The sequence below is a fragment of the Papio anubis genome, chromosome 8 (genome assembly GCF_008728515.1).
Source record: "Papio anubis isolate 15944 chromosome 8, Panubis1.0, whole genome shotgun sequence".
Classification (NCBI taxonomy): domain Eukaryota; kingdom Metazoa; phylum Chordata; class Mammalia; order Primates; family Cercopithecidae; genus Papio; species Papio anubis.
Window position 1 is genome coordinate 119,436,743 of NC_044983.1, and position 17,290 is coordinate 119,454,032.

A 17,290-nucleotide genomic window follows, 5' to 3' on the forward strand; every position below is an offset into this window, starting at 1 on the left:
TGCTTTAAAAAAAACCCCACAAAAACAAAACCAACAAAAAAGCTACCTTCAAAGGATTTTTCTGTTAAGCTACTCAGAAGTCTCGCCTTTCAGGCAAGCTGTGTTTAGCCAGAAAAGAGAGAAAACAAAACCCCTAGCCCCGGGTACATAGAATAGCAAGTTAAATCTGAAGGAAACTGCACAAATCATACTGGGTGGTTCTTTTGGTGGGGACCTCAAAGTGTATCCTCCCTCCACTTTTCAGAGAAGGATACAATGCCTGGAGAGACACGTCCAAACCCACTGAAATCCTCACCAAGCTCTGCAAAGACAACAAGCTGGATGGACCCTACTTTCAACCTGGGAAAATACAGATAGGAAACCAAGTCTTTTCTGGAAAAACTGCCTTCACTGAAGAGGACACTGGTAACTCCCTGCAAAATACCTGCTGCTGTTGCTCTTCTTTTGAAAATCCTGATTCTAGTAATATTTTTGGCTATGGTGGCCAGGCACGGTGGCTCACGTCTGTGATCCCAGCACTATGAGAGGCTGAGGCAGGTGGATCACTTGAGGTCAAGAGTTCAAGACCAGCCTGGCCAACCTGGTGAAACCCTGTCTCTACTAAAAATACAAAAATTAGCCATGCGTGGTGGTGGGTGCCTGTAATCCCAGCTACTGGGGAGGCTGAGGCACGAGAATCACTTGAATCCAGGAGGTGGAGGTTACAGTGACCAGAGATTGTGCCACTGCACTCCAGCCTGGACAATAGAGCAAGACCCAGTCTCAAAAAAAAAGAAAAAGTAATGCATGCTCATAGGTGGAAAGTAAGGAGATTTTCTTGCACTTGTGTGTGACTTGAGAATATATCACATTTTTACAGAATTATAAATATACAGTTTTGTGCCCAGCTTTGAAAATTTCCAATAATGATTCTCCTTTGCTCTTTGAAATGATTAGTGATGATATGACTTTTTATGGCTATGCCATTTACTTACATTGTATTCTTTTTTTTGTAGTGACAATGCTATAATGAACTTCCTTATACATATATTTGTGTGTTTCTGATATTTCTATAGTATAGGTCACAGAAGTAAAATTGTTGTTGTATCAGAAGGTGGGCAATAGTCTTGAAGTGAATATTATATAGCATAAATAATTGAACACAACCCAAATTACCCCCATAAATGTTATAGCAGTAACTATCCTATTTTAACATCAAGTAGTAGATTTTCCACATGAACATCCTGGGACATAACACTCCCAGAGAGGCTTCCATACATTTAGAGTGAGGGGGAAATAATCACATTTACTTTAATGATACGGAAGAATTCTCATACTGTCACACTGTGTTAGTCTGTTCTTGCATTGCTGTGAGGAAATGCCTGAGACTGTGTAATTTATAAAGAAAAGGGGTTTCATTGGCTCACGGTTCTGCAGGCTCTGTGGGAAGCATGGTAGCATCTGCTCGGCTTCTGGGGAGGCCTCAGGAAACTTGCAGTCATGGTGGAAGGCAAACAGGGAGCCCGCATGGCACTCACATGGCCAGAGCAGGACAAAGAAAGTGGGGAAGTACTACCTTTTTTTTTTTTTTTGAGATGGAGTTTCATTCTGTCGCCCAGGCTGGAATGTGGTGGCACGATCTCGGCTCACTGCAACCTCCACCTCCTGGGTTCAAGCGATTCTACTGCCTCAGCCTCCTGGGTAACTGGGATTACAGGTGTACACCACCACACGTGACTAATTTTTATATATTTAGTAGAGTTGGGGTTTCACCATGTTGGCCAGGCTGGTCTTGAACTCCTGACCTCAGGTGATCTGCCTGCCTCGGCCTCCCAAAGTGCTGGGGTTACAGGTGTGAGCCACCATGCCTGGCAGTGCTACACATTTTTAAACAATCAGATCTTGTGAGAACTCTATCACAAGAACAGCACTAGGGGGATTGTGCTAAAACATCCACGAGAAACTGCCCCATGATCCAGTCACCTTCCCACCAGCCCCTACCTCCAACACTGGGGATTATAGTTCGATATGAGATTTAGGCAGGGACACAGACCCAAACCATATCACTCGCTCATGCATTTGATGCTTTAAAGTGTCCTACGTATGGTTCAGTACTTTTGATACAATGGGCCCAGTTAAAGGCATGAGGTCACTGCATCAAAAGTATTGAACCATACATAGGATGCTTTGACACTATGTTGACCCCTACCACTTTGATACCAAGATTTCCTTTTACCTTGTTATTTCAAGTCCAGAAACCCATTGAAGGTTCTTACATGCAGATTATTGATATTAATGATATATTAAGAAAAATATTCACAATATATTAAGCCAATTTAGTTCTTTGGTCAATAGTCTACATAATTAAACAATTACCACTTTTTTGCCCACTAGAAGTGTGAAATTATGTTCATAAGATTAGTTCCTGGCTGCTTAAACTTTAACAAAGATTTATTCATTGATTTCTTGTGTGTCTCTATCAACTTTTACTGATTGTAATTATTGCTACTGGGAGATTTTTTTGTGGCCCCTTTATTTTTATTATTCATTTTTGTGGGTAAATAATAGGCATTTATATTTATGGGATAAATAAAACATTTACACAAGCCTGCAATATATAATAATCACAATCACATCATGTAAAATGGGGCATTGTGGCCCCCTTTTTTAAAAGACAATTCAATGTTCCTATATCAGATTAGGCCATTCTAAACTTTGTCAATGTTTTATTCAACAACGTTTGTCTTGTGTTGTGAGTATCGTTTCCACCTGTGGTTTTTATTACAAATGACCTTCTTTGGTAGAATGGCAGATGAGAGGACATTTCCTGCGGGTGGGTGTAGGTAGGAGAGAAATCTAAAGCAACCGTGAGAAGACAAAAGATGTCCCTATGGATGGACATTGTGCCCATTGAACCACCTCACTTAGAGCCACCCTGATTTTCCAGGCCCTCTCACAGCATGTTAGCAAACAGTTGTGGGAGGGAACTCCAAGAATGTACCCTCTCCAGTACCTTGAAGCCATGTTTGTGATCTGTAGACCTTTAGAGGGTGGGTGGAGCCCCTACTCCAGGACCAAGACTGCTCTCTGGGTCCTCTTGTGAACTAGTCTAATTTCCCTCTCTCAAACTTTCTATCTCTTTCCCCTTCCCTTCTATCTCCACCTCTTTCCATCCATCTTTTTATCTTTTTCTGTGTGTGTGTTTTTTCCTTTCCCTGTTCCTTGGTACACTTTATTTTGAGACAGAGTCCCTGCTCTGTGACCCAGGCTGGAGTGCAGTGGCGCGATCTCAGCTCACTGCAACCTCTGCCTCCCAGGTTCAAGCGATTCTCCTGCCTCAGCCTCCTGAGTAGCTGGGATTATAGGCACCCACCATTACACCTGGATAATATTTTGTATTTTTAGTAGAGACAGGGTTTTGCCATGTGGGCCAGGCTGGTCTTGAACTCCTGACCTCTAGTGATCCACCCACCTTGGCCTCCCAAAGTGCTGGGATTACAGGTGTGAACCACTGCACCCAGCCCCTTGGTACATTTAAATAAGCCTCTAAGTGTTTAACAATGCATATGGCAGCCCATCACTGTCTCCTTGCAGGAACACACACCTGACAAGTTTGTCTTTCCTGCAGATGAGATAGTGGAGTCTTATGAACACCTGGCCCTCAAGGTTTTACACTCTTGGGAAGATATCCCGGAAGTCGGGTGCAGACTAGTTCCCGAGCACATAGAAACTCGGCCGCTGTACCACAAGGATAAGCCAGGAATGGAGCAGGTAATGGGCGAGACTTCTGGCCCTAAAAGTTAATCTTGCGTACCACAGGGTAATGGTTTTCATCCAGGAACAATTTTGACCTTCCCTCAGGAACATTTAGCAATGTCTGAAATCATTTTGTGTTGTCACAGGTAGGTGGGGTTGCTACTGGCATATAGTGGGTAGAGGCCAAGGATGCTGCTAAATTAAACATCCTAGAAAACACAAGGTAGCTTCCCTCCAACAAGGAATTATCCAGCCTAAAATATCAATAATACTGAATTTGAGCAGCTCTGCCCTGGAGTCAGTGTTCAACTTAGTACTGCTTTTTATGATCTGAGTTACCAAACACTTTTGGAAGAATGTTGGAGATTTCAAAAACTTAACCCATTGGGTATGCCCAGGACTGTGCCCAAAATCTATCTGGAAGTACACAGCCTAATGATAACACACGCTTTTCTCAGAGAAGCAATAGGTGGTAGGTTACTTTAAAGAACTGGTAAGAAGCAGCTGTGTGGAAAAAACACCTAGAGAGCTGGGCTAGGAGTCGGAAGGGAAGACAAGATAAACTTTGTGAAGAGCCTTCCATGTACTAGGACCTTTATGCAAATTATCTCAGCTATTTAGGATGACCATAGACTTGTTTATTCAAACTGGGGCCATTTGGGAGTGAACAAGGGCACTGTTAATAATCAAGCTGGTACAAGGAACACACACCAGGATTTTCCTAAACAGGGGAGTGTGCGACACCTTCCTCTTATTCCTTACTGCAGCCTCATGATGGGCTTATTATGATCCTCACTTTTACAATGAGGAAATTGAGGTTCAGAGAGCTCAATTAATTTGCTCTGAATTACTCAGCTGGGGAGTAGTAGAGATGGGATTTAGCCCAGGCAATTTGCATCCCTGGTCCATGCCAGGTTCACACCCCAAGCCAGCTTCTGTCCCAGCTCTGGACTCACTCACTGAAGGGCAAATCATGTGAGTTTGATTATAACAGGTCAGAAACACTCACCCTGCTATCCCAGAGGTATTGGGATATAGACCTAGTGATTGCATGTGTGGAGGAGCGCGTTGAGAGGGTAAACCATTATCAGATGTAGAAGCTTATGATTGGCTCCTGAAATTCACTGCCAGGTGTTTGAAATCATCTGGTTACTAGGATCCTTCATTTGGCTGGTCAGATGTGGCTTTCTGATTAAGGGTGAATAGTAATGTGTCTTTAGAAAATAAATCATCCTGCTTTTCTCTATTCAATTGATCTTCTTCCCAAATGCGAAACCTTTGCTTACATTTTCTCTTCCTCTGAAGAGCCACTGTTTTCTAGCCAAAGCCCCTTTCTCATACAAATCCTACATCATCTTCATGCTCTGGTGGAGCCCCACCTCATTCAAAATCCACCCTTGCCCCGTCATCCCAATCCACATCCCTTACTCCCCTCTTGCCTGAGCTGACAGCGTTCTTAGAACGTATACAACAGAGCTGGGCATGGAATCCACGGGGCTTCTCACATGGGCTCCTCACATGGGCTCTTAAATCTCTTGTACCAGGGTAAAATCTGATGTATGGAGTTCAAGGAAATGGATGGGAGGCTCTGTTCTGCCACTAATTAGCCACAGAACTTCAGATAAACTTTGTTGACTTCTCTGAGCTGTAGTTTATGTATAGAACAGAATCCTGGCTGGGGTGAACATTAACAGAGATAATGGATGTAAAATTACATTGAAGCATGATCTTTGTGACAGATGGGATTATCATCTTTTTAATCCTTAGGAATTTACAAAAAGAGCAAGGTCTCTGGGGTCAACACACAAGGGTTGAATATAGACTCTGCTACGTATTGTGTACTAAGCCTGGGCAAAATATTTTTTCCTCTGTCAAAAAGGAATGATAACATCTACCTGGTGGGGATGTTGCAAGAGTTCATAAGCTAATGTGTGTCAAGTGTATAGATAGCATTATGTCTACCCCCTAAGTTGATACTCAGTAAAGGTTTACTCACCCTTCACCTACTCTTAATTTATGCTCTAATTCCTAAATGTATATATACAGAAGTCAACAGATATGCTAAATAGACATCTATAAAACTACCAAACTATACTTAATACCTATTTTTACTAAAAGGATCTTATACAACCATGAATTATCAATTACTCATGTCCCTCAGCCCCCTCCCAAAGCTAAAGAAGATATTTTTTTCTTAACAAGGGCCGCCTGCAAATGTGGGTAGACATGTTTCCCAAGGATATGCCTCAACCTGGACCTCCTGTTGACATCTCTCCAAGGCGACCCAAAGGGTATGTCAGCTGTAGCCCCAGCTTTAGGGGAAGACACCAGGGTAGCAGACAAAAGAATCATGACATTTTATCTGGTGACTGACAGGTTACCTGATCATCATACCTCACTATCCACTTGGCCAGTTTTGCAGGAGCTGGTGGTGGCCCCTGTCTTAAGGGAGGGGCTTCTGAGTTTCCAGTTCCTCATCTGAAAAATGCTGGTTAATAGAAGGAAGACCTGCTCAGAGGAATACATGTCCTTGACGGTTCTAAGGTCTCCAGCTTGGATACTTGGTTCTGACAGAACCAAGCCCCTGAGTGTTGATATTTCTGAACTTGGCAAACTTTAGGAAACTTACAGACCAAAGGCAATGCTAGAACCACACAGACAGCAACTGACTCAGCTTTCAAGGTCATCAACTTAATGCATCCTTCTCCCATCCCAGATACGAATTGAGAGTGACCATCTGGAACACTGAAGATGTCATTTTAGAGGATGAGAATTTCTTCACAGGCCAAAAATCAAGTGATATTTATGTGAAAGGGTAAGGTTATCAACCAACTCCAACCTCCCTTTTCCTTCCTTCCTCACCTTTTTAAACCCTAACCAAATCTGTGCTTCATGGAGGATACTAAACCCACAGCCCACAAAAGGAGCCATCTTGCTTTGTTAGATAAGGCCACTTTCTTTGTCTAATATTTGTCTTATTTTGTCATTTTGCTAAAAATTATTAGCTTATAAAAATATTTTATGAGGAAAACTTATTACATATACATCTTTCAGTTAAACATTGGATACCTGAACTTATTCAGTAACATTTGTCATATATCTATCTTTAAACAGAAGGAAGCAGAGTGATGTGGTGCTGTTAATGAAAGATTAATATGTCAAGCAGATTGTAAAGTGAATGTGAAAGCTAAAATTTAGACCTTCCTGTTTGCTAGTGGTATTGATTAAAAAAAGATACAGCCTAAGACCCAGAGAAGCATTTTATATCTCGGCTCTGCTTCCTTTTGACCACTAGTCAGGGAAGGGGATGAGGTGGTATGGCATCAGAAAAAAGGTGATTTAAATCTGTACCTTAACTAAAACCTACCTCTGCCTTATGCTAATATCTCTTTGCCTTCCCCAAACAGAAGTATTCTGTCTCCAGAATGTATGTTATCAATGACTTGCAGTCATACCACATCCAGTGGTTCAAAATTCCCATTTTTTTCTTAATAAAAATATAGAATGAGTTAAACTTTTACAAAGCAGGAGGAATAGAAGGAGCATGACCCAAAATAAGATTTTAAGATCCTCTGAAATTGCTGTCTCATCACCAGTTTAACGTATCCTGTAAATAGGTATTTTACCATGGCTTGAAATACGGAAGGATTCTGGGAGAGTTCGGGTTGAGACTTCCAGAAGCTGGCCTTCTGGAAAATGTGTTGAAGGAGATGTCTATTCACTCTCCCTCTGTCTCCTTCCCTCCCACTCACTTCTCAGCCAACTCCAGTCTGGCTTTCTTCCCAATATTCCACCAAAGCAGGTCTCGTTAAAGTGACAGTGCTCTCCATTTTGCTAAATCTAATTGTCTTGTGTTTTTAAAAATTAGTCCTTATCTTATTGCATTTGTCTGAGGAGCATTTGTCACACCTAAGCACCTCTTCTTTGTGAAACACCTTCTTGCCTTAACTTCTGTAGCAACACGTGTCTGTTCTTTCTCTTATCCCCTTGATTACTTCTTGTCTGTGTCCTTCAAAAGCTCATTTTCTGCCGTCTAACAGTTAAATAGCTCGTAGCATTGTCCTGGGCCAACTTCTCATCTCCCACTCTTTTATCTCTCTGCCATTTTCAACTAACACTTCGCTTGAATCAAGTGGTTCAAATAACCAATGGCTTTAGTTGTCACCTTTTAATTTCCATTCTTGACAACTCCTGTTCCCAATGTGTCTATGTAGATTCCTCAAAAGCAGCACCTCAAACTGAACAAGTCTAAAACCAAAATGATCTTACAATACTTTCTTCTCTGTGGTTCCTTATCGTAGTGACTGGCACCATCATCCATTAGGTTGAGAACCGCAAATCTGCAGACCCTTTCCTCACTGACTTCCCCATTTCTAATGTGCTGTCAGAGCCTGTCCATTTCACCTCCCAAGTGGCCATCAGCACTGTTCATCCTCTCCATCTTAGCCTCATCCCACCATTGTCTTTTCCTCCATCATCTCTTGCTAGGTGGGACCACAGCAATACCAATGCCACCATCAAATTGGCCTCTCCATATTCATTCTTGCCCTCCAATAATTTGTTCTCTATGTTTAAACATGAGCTATCTTTTCAAAACACAATCTGATCATGTCAGTCCTGTCCTTACAACCCTTCAATGACATCTCATTTTCTCTGAACAGAGATTCAAATCCTTAATACATCCTAAAAAAATATCCCATATAGCTAGCCCCTGCCTCTCTCTCCAGCCTCATTTCATAGCACACTCCCCCCTTGCTCTCTGCAAGAAGAACTAAGAAGAAAGACCTTCTAAGGCTGCATCCTTACTACTTCTTCCACAGAGCCTTTGCACATCTCTCTCTAGTGACTTCTGCCACTCACTCATATCCCTCTCTCCCCTTTCCCCTGTAACTATAGCTCCATGAAGCAAGGACCATCTCTGTGTGCTCCCTAACACTCCCCTGGCATCAAGCTCTCTCATTGCCTCAGAACAGATACCACAAATGTATTGGTTGAGTGAACACCATCTTTAGCTAAATAATTGGGCCCATACATGAGTGGTGACACTCCTCCGTGAAGAGAAAGGCCTTCACTCCCCTCTTCCCTGCCCTGGGAAGGAAGGATGTCTGCTTTCAGAAAGCACACAGTTTGAAATTATCAACTAGTTTGAATAAAAAGTACTTATTTTCTCAATTAATTCACCATGGACAAAGTAGTAGGGATAAATGTACTAATTGTAACTTATATTATGCTGGGGATGGAGGAGGAAGACCAGATAATACTAAGAAGAAAGAATATGATAGATAATTTGGAATGTCCAAGGCACATTTAGGCATCATCTCATGTGATTTTTCAGAACAACCCTATAAACTAGGTGCTATAATTGCTTCCAGTGTACAGATGAAACAAAGACACAGGGAGGTTAGATAACTTACCTATGGCTGCACAGTAAGTGGTGCTGTCAGAGTTGGAATCCAGATGGGTGCAGGCAGCCCTCCCACCCTCCATGCCACACCAATCCAAGCCTGTTGGGCTTTCTAGGCCTAGAACCAGGGAGGAGGGGACCAATTATAGTCTGATGGCACAGGTCTGACAACACAAGTCTATACCAGCCCAGTGCATGCCTGACGGCACAGGTCTACAGCAGCCCAATTTCAGAGTCCTCAGTGTAGTGGGTAATCTTGTTCTAACACTCAAGTATAGAGGTGGTATCCCTTACAAAGAGGGCTCCCAGGGTAACAGATTCAGATTACACTTTCACTTCATATTTCCTGAATTTCCCATCTTGATTGCATGCGGCTTCAGATCTATACAAGCAATTGAAGACCCTTCCCCAGCCTGCCTTGGAATGAGCCATTTTTCTGTTATGACAGACTCTCCAACCCCTATTTTACTCATTCAAGTTAAAATGGAAACTTCCAACTGAATCTAATCATAATGATTTTTAAACTATGATCTGTGACCACACTGAAATGAGCTAAATCACTTATGATTATCCTGATGGCTGGAGAACGTACTCTGAGTATTTGAATTCTTTGAAATATTTTCTCAGGTGGTTAAAGGGTTTGGAGGATGACAAGCAGGAGACAGACGTGCATTACAACTCCCTGACTGGAGAGGGCAACTTCAACTGGCGCTTCCTGTTTCCGTTTCAGTATCTCCCGGCTGAGAAGCAAATGGTCATTACCAAGAGGGAGAACATCTTCTCTCTAGAGAAGATGGAGTGTAAGACTCCTGCTGTGTTGGTGCTGCAGGTTTGGGATTTTGAAAGGCTGTCCTCAGATGACTTCCTGGGTAAGCCAGTGACTTCATCAAGCACATATTAGTTTCAGCTTTTGGAGAGCTTGGTCTGATTTAGTTACAAAGCTAATAATTTCAGCGCTATCTACAATAGCAAAAACTTGGAAACATCCCAAATAGCCATTAATAGGGATTAGTTAAATGAGTGATGGTGCATCCACATGATGGACCACTACATATTCCAAAAGACTTAAGTTGATCTTTGCTCTACCACTAAAAAGTCATTAAACTTTGAGCTAATTACTGGTCTGCTCTGTGCCTCAGTTGTAAAATGAGGGTAGTAATATTACGTATTTCAGAAAGGGGCAGAGCTGTAAATGTGGTAACACAAAGAGCACGCCATAGTGCCTCACACATAGTAAGCACTTGTAAGCCAAAATGTACCTGAGACAAGTCTCAATCAATTTAGAAGTTTATTTTGCCAAGAATACGGACAGGCCTGTGATATAGCCTCAGGAGGTCTTGATGACATGTGTCCAAAGTGGTCAGACCTCACGTTGGTTTTATACATTTTAGGGTGATATAAGACATCAATACACATAAGATGTACGTTGGCTTAGTCTGGAAAGGTGGGACAAGTGGAAGTGGGGGCTTCCAGTTCGTAGGCAGATTCAAAGGTTTTCCAATTGGAAATTGGTTATCGTCTAAAAACCTGGAATCAAGAGAAAGGAATGTCTGGGTTATGGTAAGGAGTTGTGAAGACCAAGGTTTTTTCATGCATATGAAGCCTCAAGGTAGCAGGCTTTGGAGAAGATAGATTATCAGACTTGAAGAGTCTGTTCTATGAGTCTTAAGGTCTTTGTTGATGTTAACAGTAATGAGGCATGTCTGACTCCCCCTTCCCATCAATGGCCTAGAACTAGCTTTTCAGGTTAATTTTAGAATGCCTTTGGCGGAGAGAAGGAGTCCATTCAGATGGTTGGGGGGCTTAAAATTTTATTTTTGGCTTACACACTCAAGTGACAGTCCTGCAAACGTTAAAAATATGGGACTATCTAATGAATTGGACAGTTGTACAGGATGCATTAAGTGAAAAAAGAAAAATCTCATTTCTGTAAACTACATTTATATGTATAGGAGAAAGGGATAGTCATAGAGAGAAGGCTAAGCACCAATACACAGAGCAATGCTCAACTTTTTAGGGATGAAATTATGAAAAATTTTTCCATTCTCATGTTTTTGCCCATGTATATATGCTCTGAAGTTTCCATATTTAACAAATGTTAATTTATAATAGGAAAAAATGCTTAAAGAGATATAGAACTCATGGCAATCTCTTACTCTGCCTTGTGTTCACTCATTGGAAAAACAGTGTTGGGAACCCACTAAGGTTCATTTCTTGTCCTGCAGAGTAGATACAAAGACAATAAGACTAGTAGTCTCTGACCTGGAAGAGTTTAGTGGACACCAAGAGGGAGGTGAAGTGGGGTGAGGAGGATCTCATGGGGTTGTCAGTGCTAAAGCAGGGGAAGGTTAAAGCCAATAATCCAGGCTCAGAGAGCAGAGGAGGTGCTCAGCAGTGATGCTGCCTGCAACTGAGGCTTGCAAGTTAAGTATTGTTAACTTAAGAGTTAAAACAAGCTCTTCCTTTGTCTTCTACCTGCTACCATGTGATTAATCTTTTGATGACACCAAACGTGTCTCAATCCTATTTGTACTCCCAATACCTAGCATATAGTTGTGATCCAATGTGGTACTGATTGAATGACTGGGAAGTGAAGGGTGAATGAATGAATGAGGATGGTGATTGAGAAGCTCTTCTGTTACTTTTAGAAAGTGCTTCCCTAACTGTAAGGGTCATCTCTCCACAGGCACCCTGGAAATGAACCTCAACAGTTTCCCTCGAGCAGCTAAGTCTGCCAAAGCCTGTGATCTCGCCAAGTTTGAAAATGCAAGTGAGGATACCAAGATCTCTATATTCCAGCAAAAACGTGTGCGTGGCTGGTGGCCTTTTTCTAAGAGCAAAGAACTCACAGTAAGTGACAGCTATAGGAGGTGGAGGAGATGGGGGCATCATGCTGTTTCAATGAGTCATTTTGTGAACTTCAAGTAAAATGCCTTGAAATGACATGAACCCTTCATGCAGAGGTTCTGCTAAGAAGCAAGAATTTTTAAAACTTTATAAATGCATGAAGACTTAGCAATCTATGTTGAGGTGATTTTCTATCCTTTTGGCCTGAACTTATGCCCCTGGCATTAATTATTTTTCAACATTTCTTAAAATTATGCATGAATTCCTGAGTAATATACAATTTCAATGCAATTACCTTATGCCTTCATCCTCAAATGTAAGGCATGATTTAAAAAGTGATCCATCTTTTTCAAAGAAGGTGACAGCAGGAGATGCCATGTATCCCTTTTCCTGAATTGCCCACTTCCTGCAAATGCATGTCAGACTGTGTGGCATGTGTTTGGAGGAATTTTTGATCTTCAACAAATATTGGGAAGACAGTTTCTTCTTCCTATTCTTTCCCTCACTGATCCTCTATAAGGCAGGAGGGATGACTTAGTGAGGTTAGAAAAAGGTACTGAGACTGATAGCAGGGTCTTTTTTCTGCTAGCCTCCCCTTGGGATGAGTGCATTCTGCCCCCGCTTCTAGTGCCTTGTGGCAAAAGCACACCTAGGACAGGATTTTTCTGGTAGCACGTCTGGATAGAGACCTATTTCTCTTTCTGTCTCTGCTCTGAGGACCTAGTGGGTGTGAGGCAGGGATTCCCCTTGTACCTCACTGGGTAAATGGCAGCTGCTGGTCTGACCTCATGGTGTCTAGTTTTATTATATTTTCTGAGAGTTTGTCTCTTCTATACATTCTTAATTAGATCCCCTTGATTGGTGAGGTTGCTGGAGAGGTCCAGCCAGTTTCATTCACCCTCAAGTACTTAACGAGGGGTTACTACATGCCAGTCTCTGAGCTTGGTTCTGGGCAATCAATATTTGTTGGATGCATGAATGAAACCAGAAATGAATGAGTCATGGCCTCTGCTCTCAGCCGTCTCAGAGTCCAGTGAGAGGGACAAACAGGTCAACATCCAATCATGCATGGAATAACTGAGGTGTGAAATGCAGGGAAGGAATGGAGAGGTGAGAGGGATGCAATTGTCCTGATGGAGTTGAGGGTTCAAACAGGACAAAGGACAATGAAAAGGCATTTTATAGATGAAAAACAGCAGATGTCTCCTCCAAGTGAACCATGATGAGTACAGTATGGAGGCATGAAGGGGCTCCCAGTAGAAAGCTAACAACCCTCTGATCAAAATTCCTGAACACAGTACAAGGTTGGAAAATGGGGATTGCCAGGCCCAGAAGTCCAAACTGTTATCCTTTGACATCATTCTAATCTGTCTACATTAATAAGCAGTAAATTTAGATGCATGATCATATAATAGCAGTCGTCTATTATATCTTATATTCCTTTAGATTTTGAGAAATATGTACAGACTCCTGTTATTTCATTTAATCCTAATTACTCTTCATTTTCCATGTCATTTACTTATTTCTTCATTTCATCCAACAAGTATTTTCTGAGCTTCTATCAAATGATAGGCCCTGAGAATAAGACATGAGTAATACAGACAAGGTCTCTGTCATCACAGAGCTTACAGTCTTAAGTCAAGTTCAGACATACAGACCCACAGAGAGCTACTCACACATACTCCAAGAAAGAATGACTTAGAACAAGGGCTGGGCGGGAGACAGCACCGAATCAAAGCTTATCCAATGCAGGGATTTCCATTCACTATGGTGGCAGTGGAAGGCCTTTCTGTGCCTGTGAAACTAAGTTGAAACTTGATGAATGAAATGTAGTGAGCCATGGGAGGAAGAGCATTTCCCACAGAGTAAATTCCACAGGCAAACGGCCTGAGGTGGGAATGAGTTCAGTGCTTTGGACAAACTAAAATCCCAAATGAATAAAAACCTCCCATAACTGGCGTGTGATGCATGAGGGCAGTGCTGGTGAAATGGAGAGGACACCAGAGCCTGATCACACAGGCCTCAAGGCTATGGTGAAAAGCTTGGACTTCATTCTCAAAGGAAAGCCACTGCATGATTTCCAGCAGGGAGGGGATCTGCCTCACCTAGGAAACACATCCCCTTAATGCTGTGTGGACAATGGTCAGAAGAGGATCAAACTTGGAAAGAGAGGACTAGGCAGAAATGTAGGAAAGAGTTAAAATGTGCTGAAATAGGAACTCAGAGAGGAGGCTCTTTGGAGAAGGGCACTTGGTTGCTGTGTCAAATGCTCCTGAGAGTTGAAGAAGCCACAAAGATGTGCCCATTGGACTTAATGGCATGGAGGTTCCCGGTGACCTTTAAAAAAGCAGCACTGTGAATGTCCACAGCATTATTCATAATAGCCCCAAAGCAGAAACACTCAAATGTCCATCAGCTGGTGAGTCAATTTTTAAAATGTGGTATATTCATACAATGGAATATTATTCAGTCATGAAAAGGAATGAAGTACTGATACGTGCACCAACATGGATGAACCTTGCAAATGTTATACTAAGTGAAAGAAGCCTGTCTTGAAAGACTACATACTGGTCTGATTTCATTTATGTGAAATGCTCAGAATAGGCAAATCCATAGAAAATAGATGAGCAGTTGCCAGGGGCTGGGGTGGGGTGGAAAGGGAATGGGGAGCAACTGGTATGGAGTTTCTTTTTGGGGTGATTAAAAAAAGTTCTGAAATCAAATAGTGGTGATGGCAGTACAATTTTGTGAACATATTAAAATCTATGTAATTGTTGTATAATTTAAAAGAGTGAACTTGGTGAAACCCCGTCTCTACTACAAATACAAAAAATTAGCCGGGCATGGTGGCAGGCGCTACTCAGGAGGCTGAGGCAGGAGAATGGTGTGAACCTGGGAAGCAGAGCTTTCAGTGAGCCGAGATCGCACCACTGCACTCTAGCCTGGGCAACAGAGCGAGACTCCGTCTCAAAAAACCAAAAAACAAAACAAGAATGAACGTTATGATATATGAATTATATCTCAGTTTTTTAAAAGCAATGTTAGTGGAATGGTGAAGACAGAAGTAGATGAACGTGGATTGTCCAGTGAATGAGGAGCAGGTTAGTGTAGACTCTCTAGAACCCCCACCAGTTTCATCTCTCACTGCTCCCCTCTCAACCATCTCAAACCCTTCCCGGACTCTTGCTTATCTGGTCTGTGGACTGGTTCTTCTGCCTGGATTGCCTTAGCCCCTTTCCCTGAGAAAACTCCTAGTCCTTAAATATTTGGAGATTCTTTTTAGCAGTTGTCCCTCTGAGATGCCTTCCTGGGTATCCTCAGCCTGGGTGGGCTTGCCTTCTACTTCCCTACATATATCTCTTGACACACTATTTGAACTTGTCTGTGGACTTCATGGTTCTTCTACTGTCAGCAATTTGAGTCCAAAAAGTATGTTTTTGCTTTCCGTTCCCTTTCTTAATTTTCAGTGTCTAATGTACATAGCACATAATACTCAAATATTTATTGAATGAATCAATTAATTCAAGAATAATTAATTGACCCTACTATAGATTATAAGGTTTTCTTCTGTTTAGTGTACTAAGCACATAAGAAGTGCTCAGTAAATGTTCTTTGAAAATGAACACATTAGTACACATTGATTTATATGATTATCTGAGTGTCGGTTTAGAAGCCAGAGAGGAATAAAGAAATGACAGAAGACAGGTAGATTTTAATGGCAAGGGGATCAAAAGATTTGGATTGAATATTACACAGTGGCGCATGGATGAACCTTTGGGCTGTGGCAGTCTGTTTTCCTAAACTGTATTAAGATCTGTAGAAGCATTTGAGCTTATGATCTGAGCCCCACCTGCTAGGTACCAGAGTAGTGGCAATTTCCATGATTTTTCACCTTCTGTCCATGCTGTCCTTGCCTTGCCAGAGCCTAGGTATGTCAGGTTATTATAGTGATTTAAATTCATTTGTTGAATAGTTTTGTAATGACTGTAATGTTCTCACTTAAGTGAGACATTTATGTGGGAAATTTACTGTCTAGTTTGATTGACTCAATGCAGAGTTTTTCTGCTTTTGTGCTTTGGAGGGTCCATTTGAAGATCTGTCTATTTGAAGATTCCTCTTTGTCTCATGAGGGAAAACCTAACAGAGCCACTGGGGCCAGATCACCTCTTACAGTCCTATCATAAAAGAGAAGCCTCTTTTATGAGGACATGCACATTTTATAATTTCAGATCCCACAGAGGACTTATGTGCATCAAAAAATGCATGTCTGTGTTAAAAATTTCAAAAGCTTTCTGGATTGTCCTAGGGATTGCGATCAGTAATAATGAGAGGGGGTGGATTCCACCCTAGAATGGCGCCAGGTCAGCAGATAAGCAATGCATTCAAGGCTAACTGGGGCCAAGCACAGTGGCACACACTTGTAGTCTCAGCTACTTGCGATGCTGAGGCAGGAGGATCCCTGGAGCCCAGGAGCTCAAGTCTACCCTGGGCAACCCAGTGAGACCTTGTCTGTAATAATAATAAACACTGACTCCTGGATTCCATCCTTTAAGAAATAAGAAAAACCATCTTGGGTCCAAAGCCTGGCTCCATTATTTACCAGCTGTCTGAACTTTACCATGAACCTCAGTTTTCTTAGCTGTAAAGATTGAGAAAATTAAAGTGTGTACCTCATGAGCTGTCATAACCCTGAAATGAGATAGAATCTGTGTGCCTGGAACATACTAAGTATTCAATAAATATCAGATTTTCGCTTGAGCGAAAATTTACTCAGCAGTAAACTGTTTTGACCAGTCCCTGCTCCCACCTCCTTCTGGGCCCCAAGATGAGGGAAATGCCTCAAACTCAAAATACCTAAATATCTTAGTCAATGTTAACATCTAATCCTTAGGGGTTACGCTTTTGGTAAATGTAAGAAAAAAGAAGGGGCTGGGTGTGGTAGCTCATACCTGTAATCCCAGCACTTTGGAGTAGGAGGACATCTTGAGCCTGAGAGTTTGAGACCAGCCTGGGTAACACAGTGACACCCCATCTCTACAAAAATTTTTTAAAATTTGCCAGGAATGGTGGTACCTACCTATAGTCCCAGCTACTCAGGAGGCTGAGGAAATAGGATCCCTTGAGCCCAGGAGTTCAAGGTTGCAGTGAGCTATGATCACGCCTTTGCATTCCAGCCTGGGCAACATAGGGAGTCCCTGTCTCTATAGAAAAAAAGGAAAGAAAAGAAAAAGAAAGGGGGCCAGGGAGGGGAAGGAATAGAACCTCTAGCAACATACTCTTAACTGCTTTATAAATGATTCTCCT

General features: G+C 42.0%; 1 protein-coding gene across 2 annotated transcripts in view; it reads left to right on the forward strand.

Moving 5' to 3' along the window:
* The window catches only part of FER1L6 (fer-1 like family member 6), a 214,850-nt gene that overhangs the window by 186,260 nt on the left and 11,300 nt on the right, over positions 1-17,290 (forward strand). For both annotated transcript variants that reach the window (XM_009213548.4, XM_009213549.4), the window contains 6 exons: positions 245-405; positions 3,608-3,750; positions 5,938-6,026; positions 6,452-6,550; positions 9,767-10,008; positions 11,826-11,989. In XM_009213548.4, coding sequence (XP_009211812.3) covers positions 245-405; positions 3,608-3,750; positions 5,938-6,026; positions 6,452-6,550; positions 9,767-10,008; positions 11,826-11,989 — 898 coding nt within the window. The remainder of the gene's footprint in view (positions 1-244; positions 406-3,607; positions 3,751-5,937; positions 6,027-6,451; positions 6,551-9,766; positions 10,009-11,825; positions 11,990-17,290) is intronic.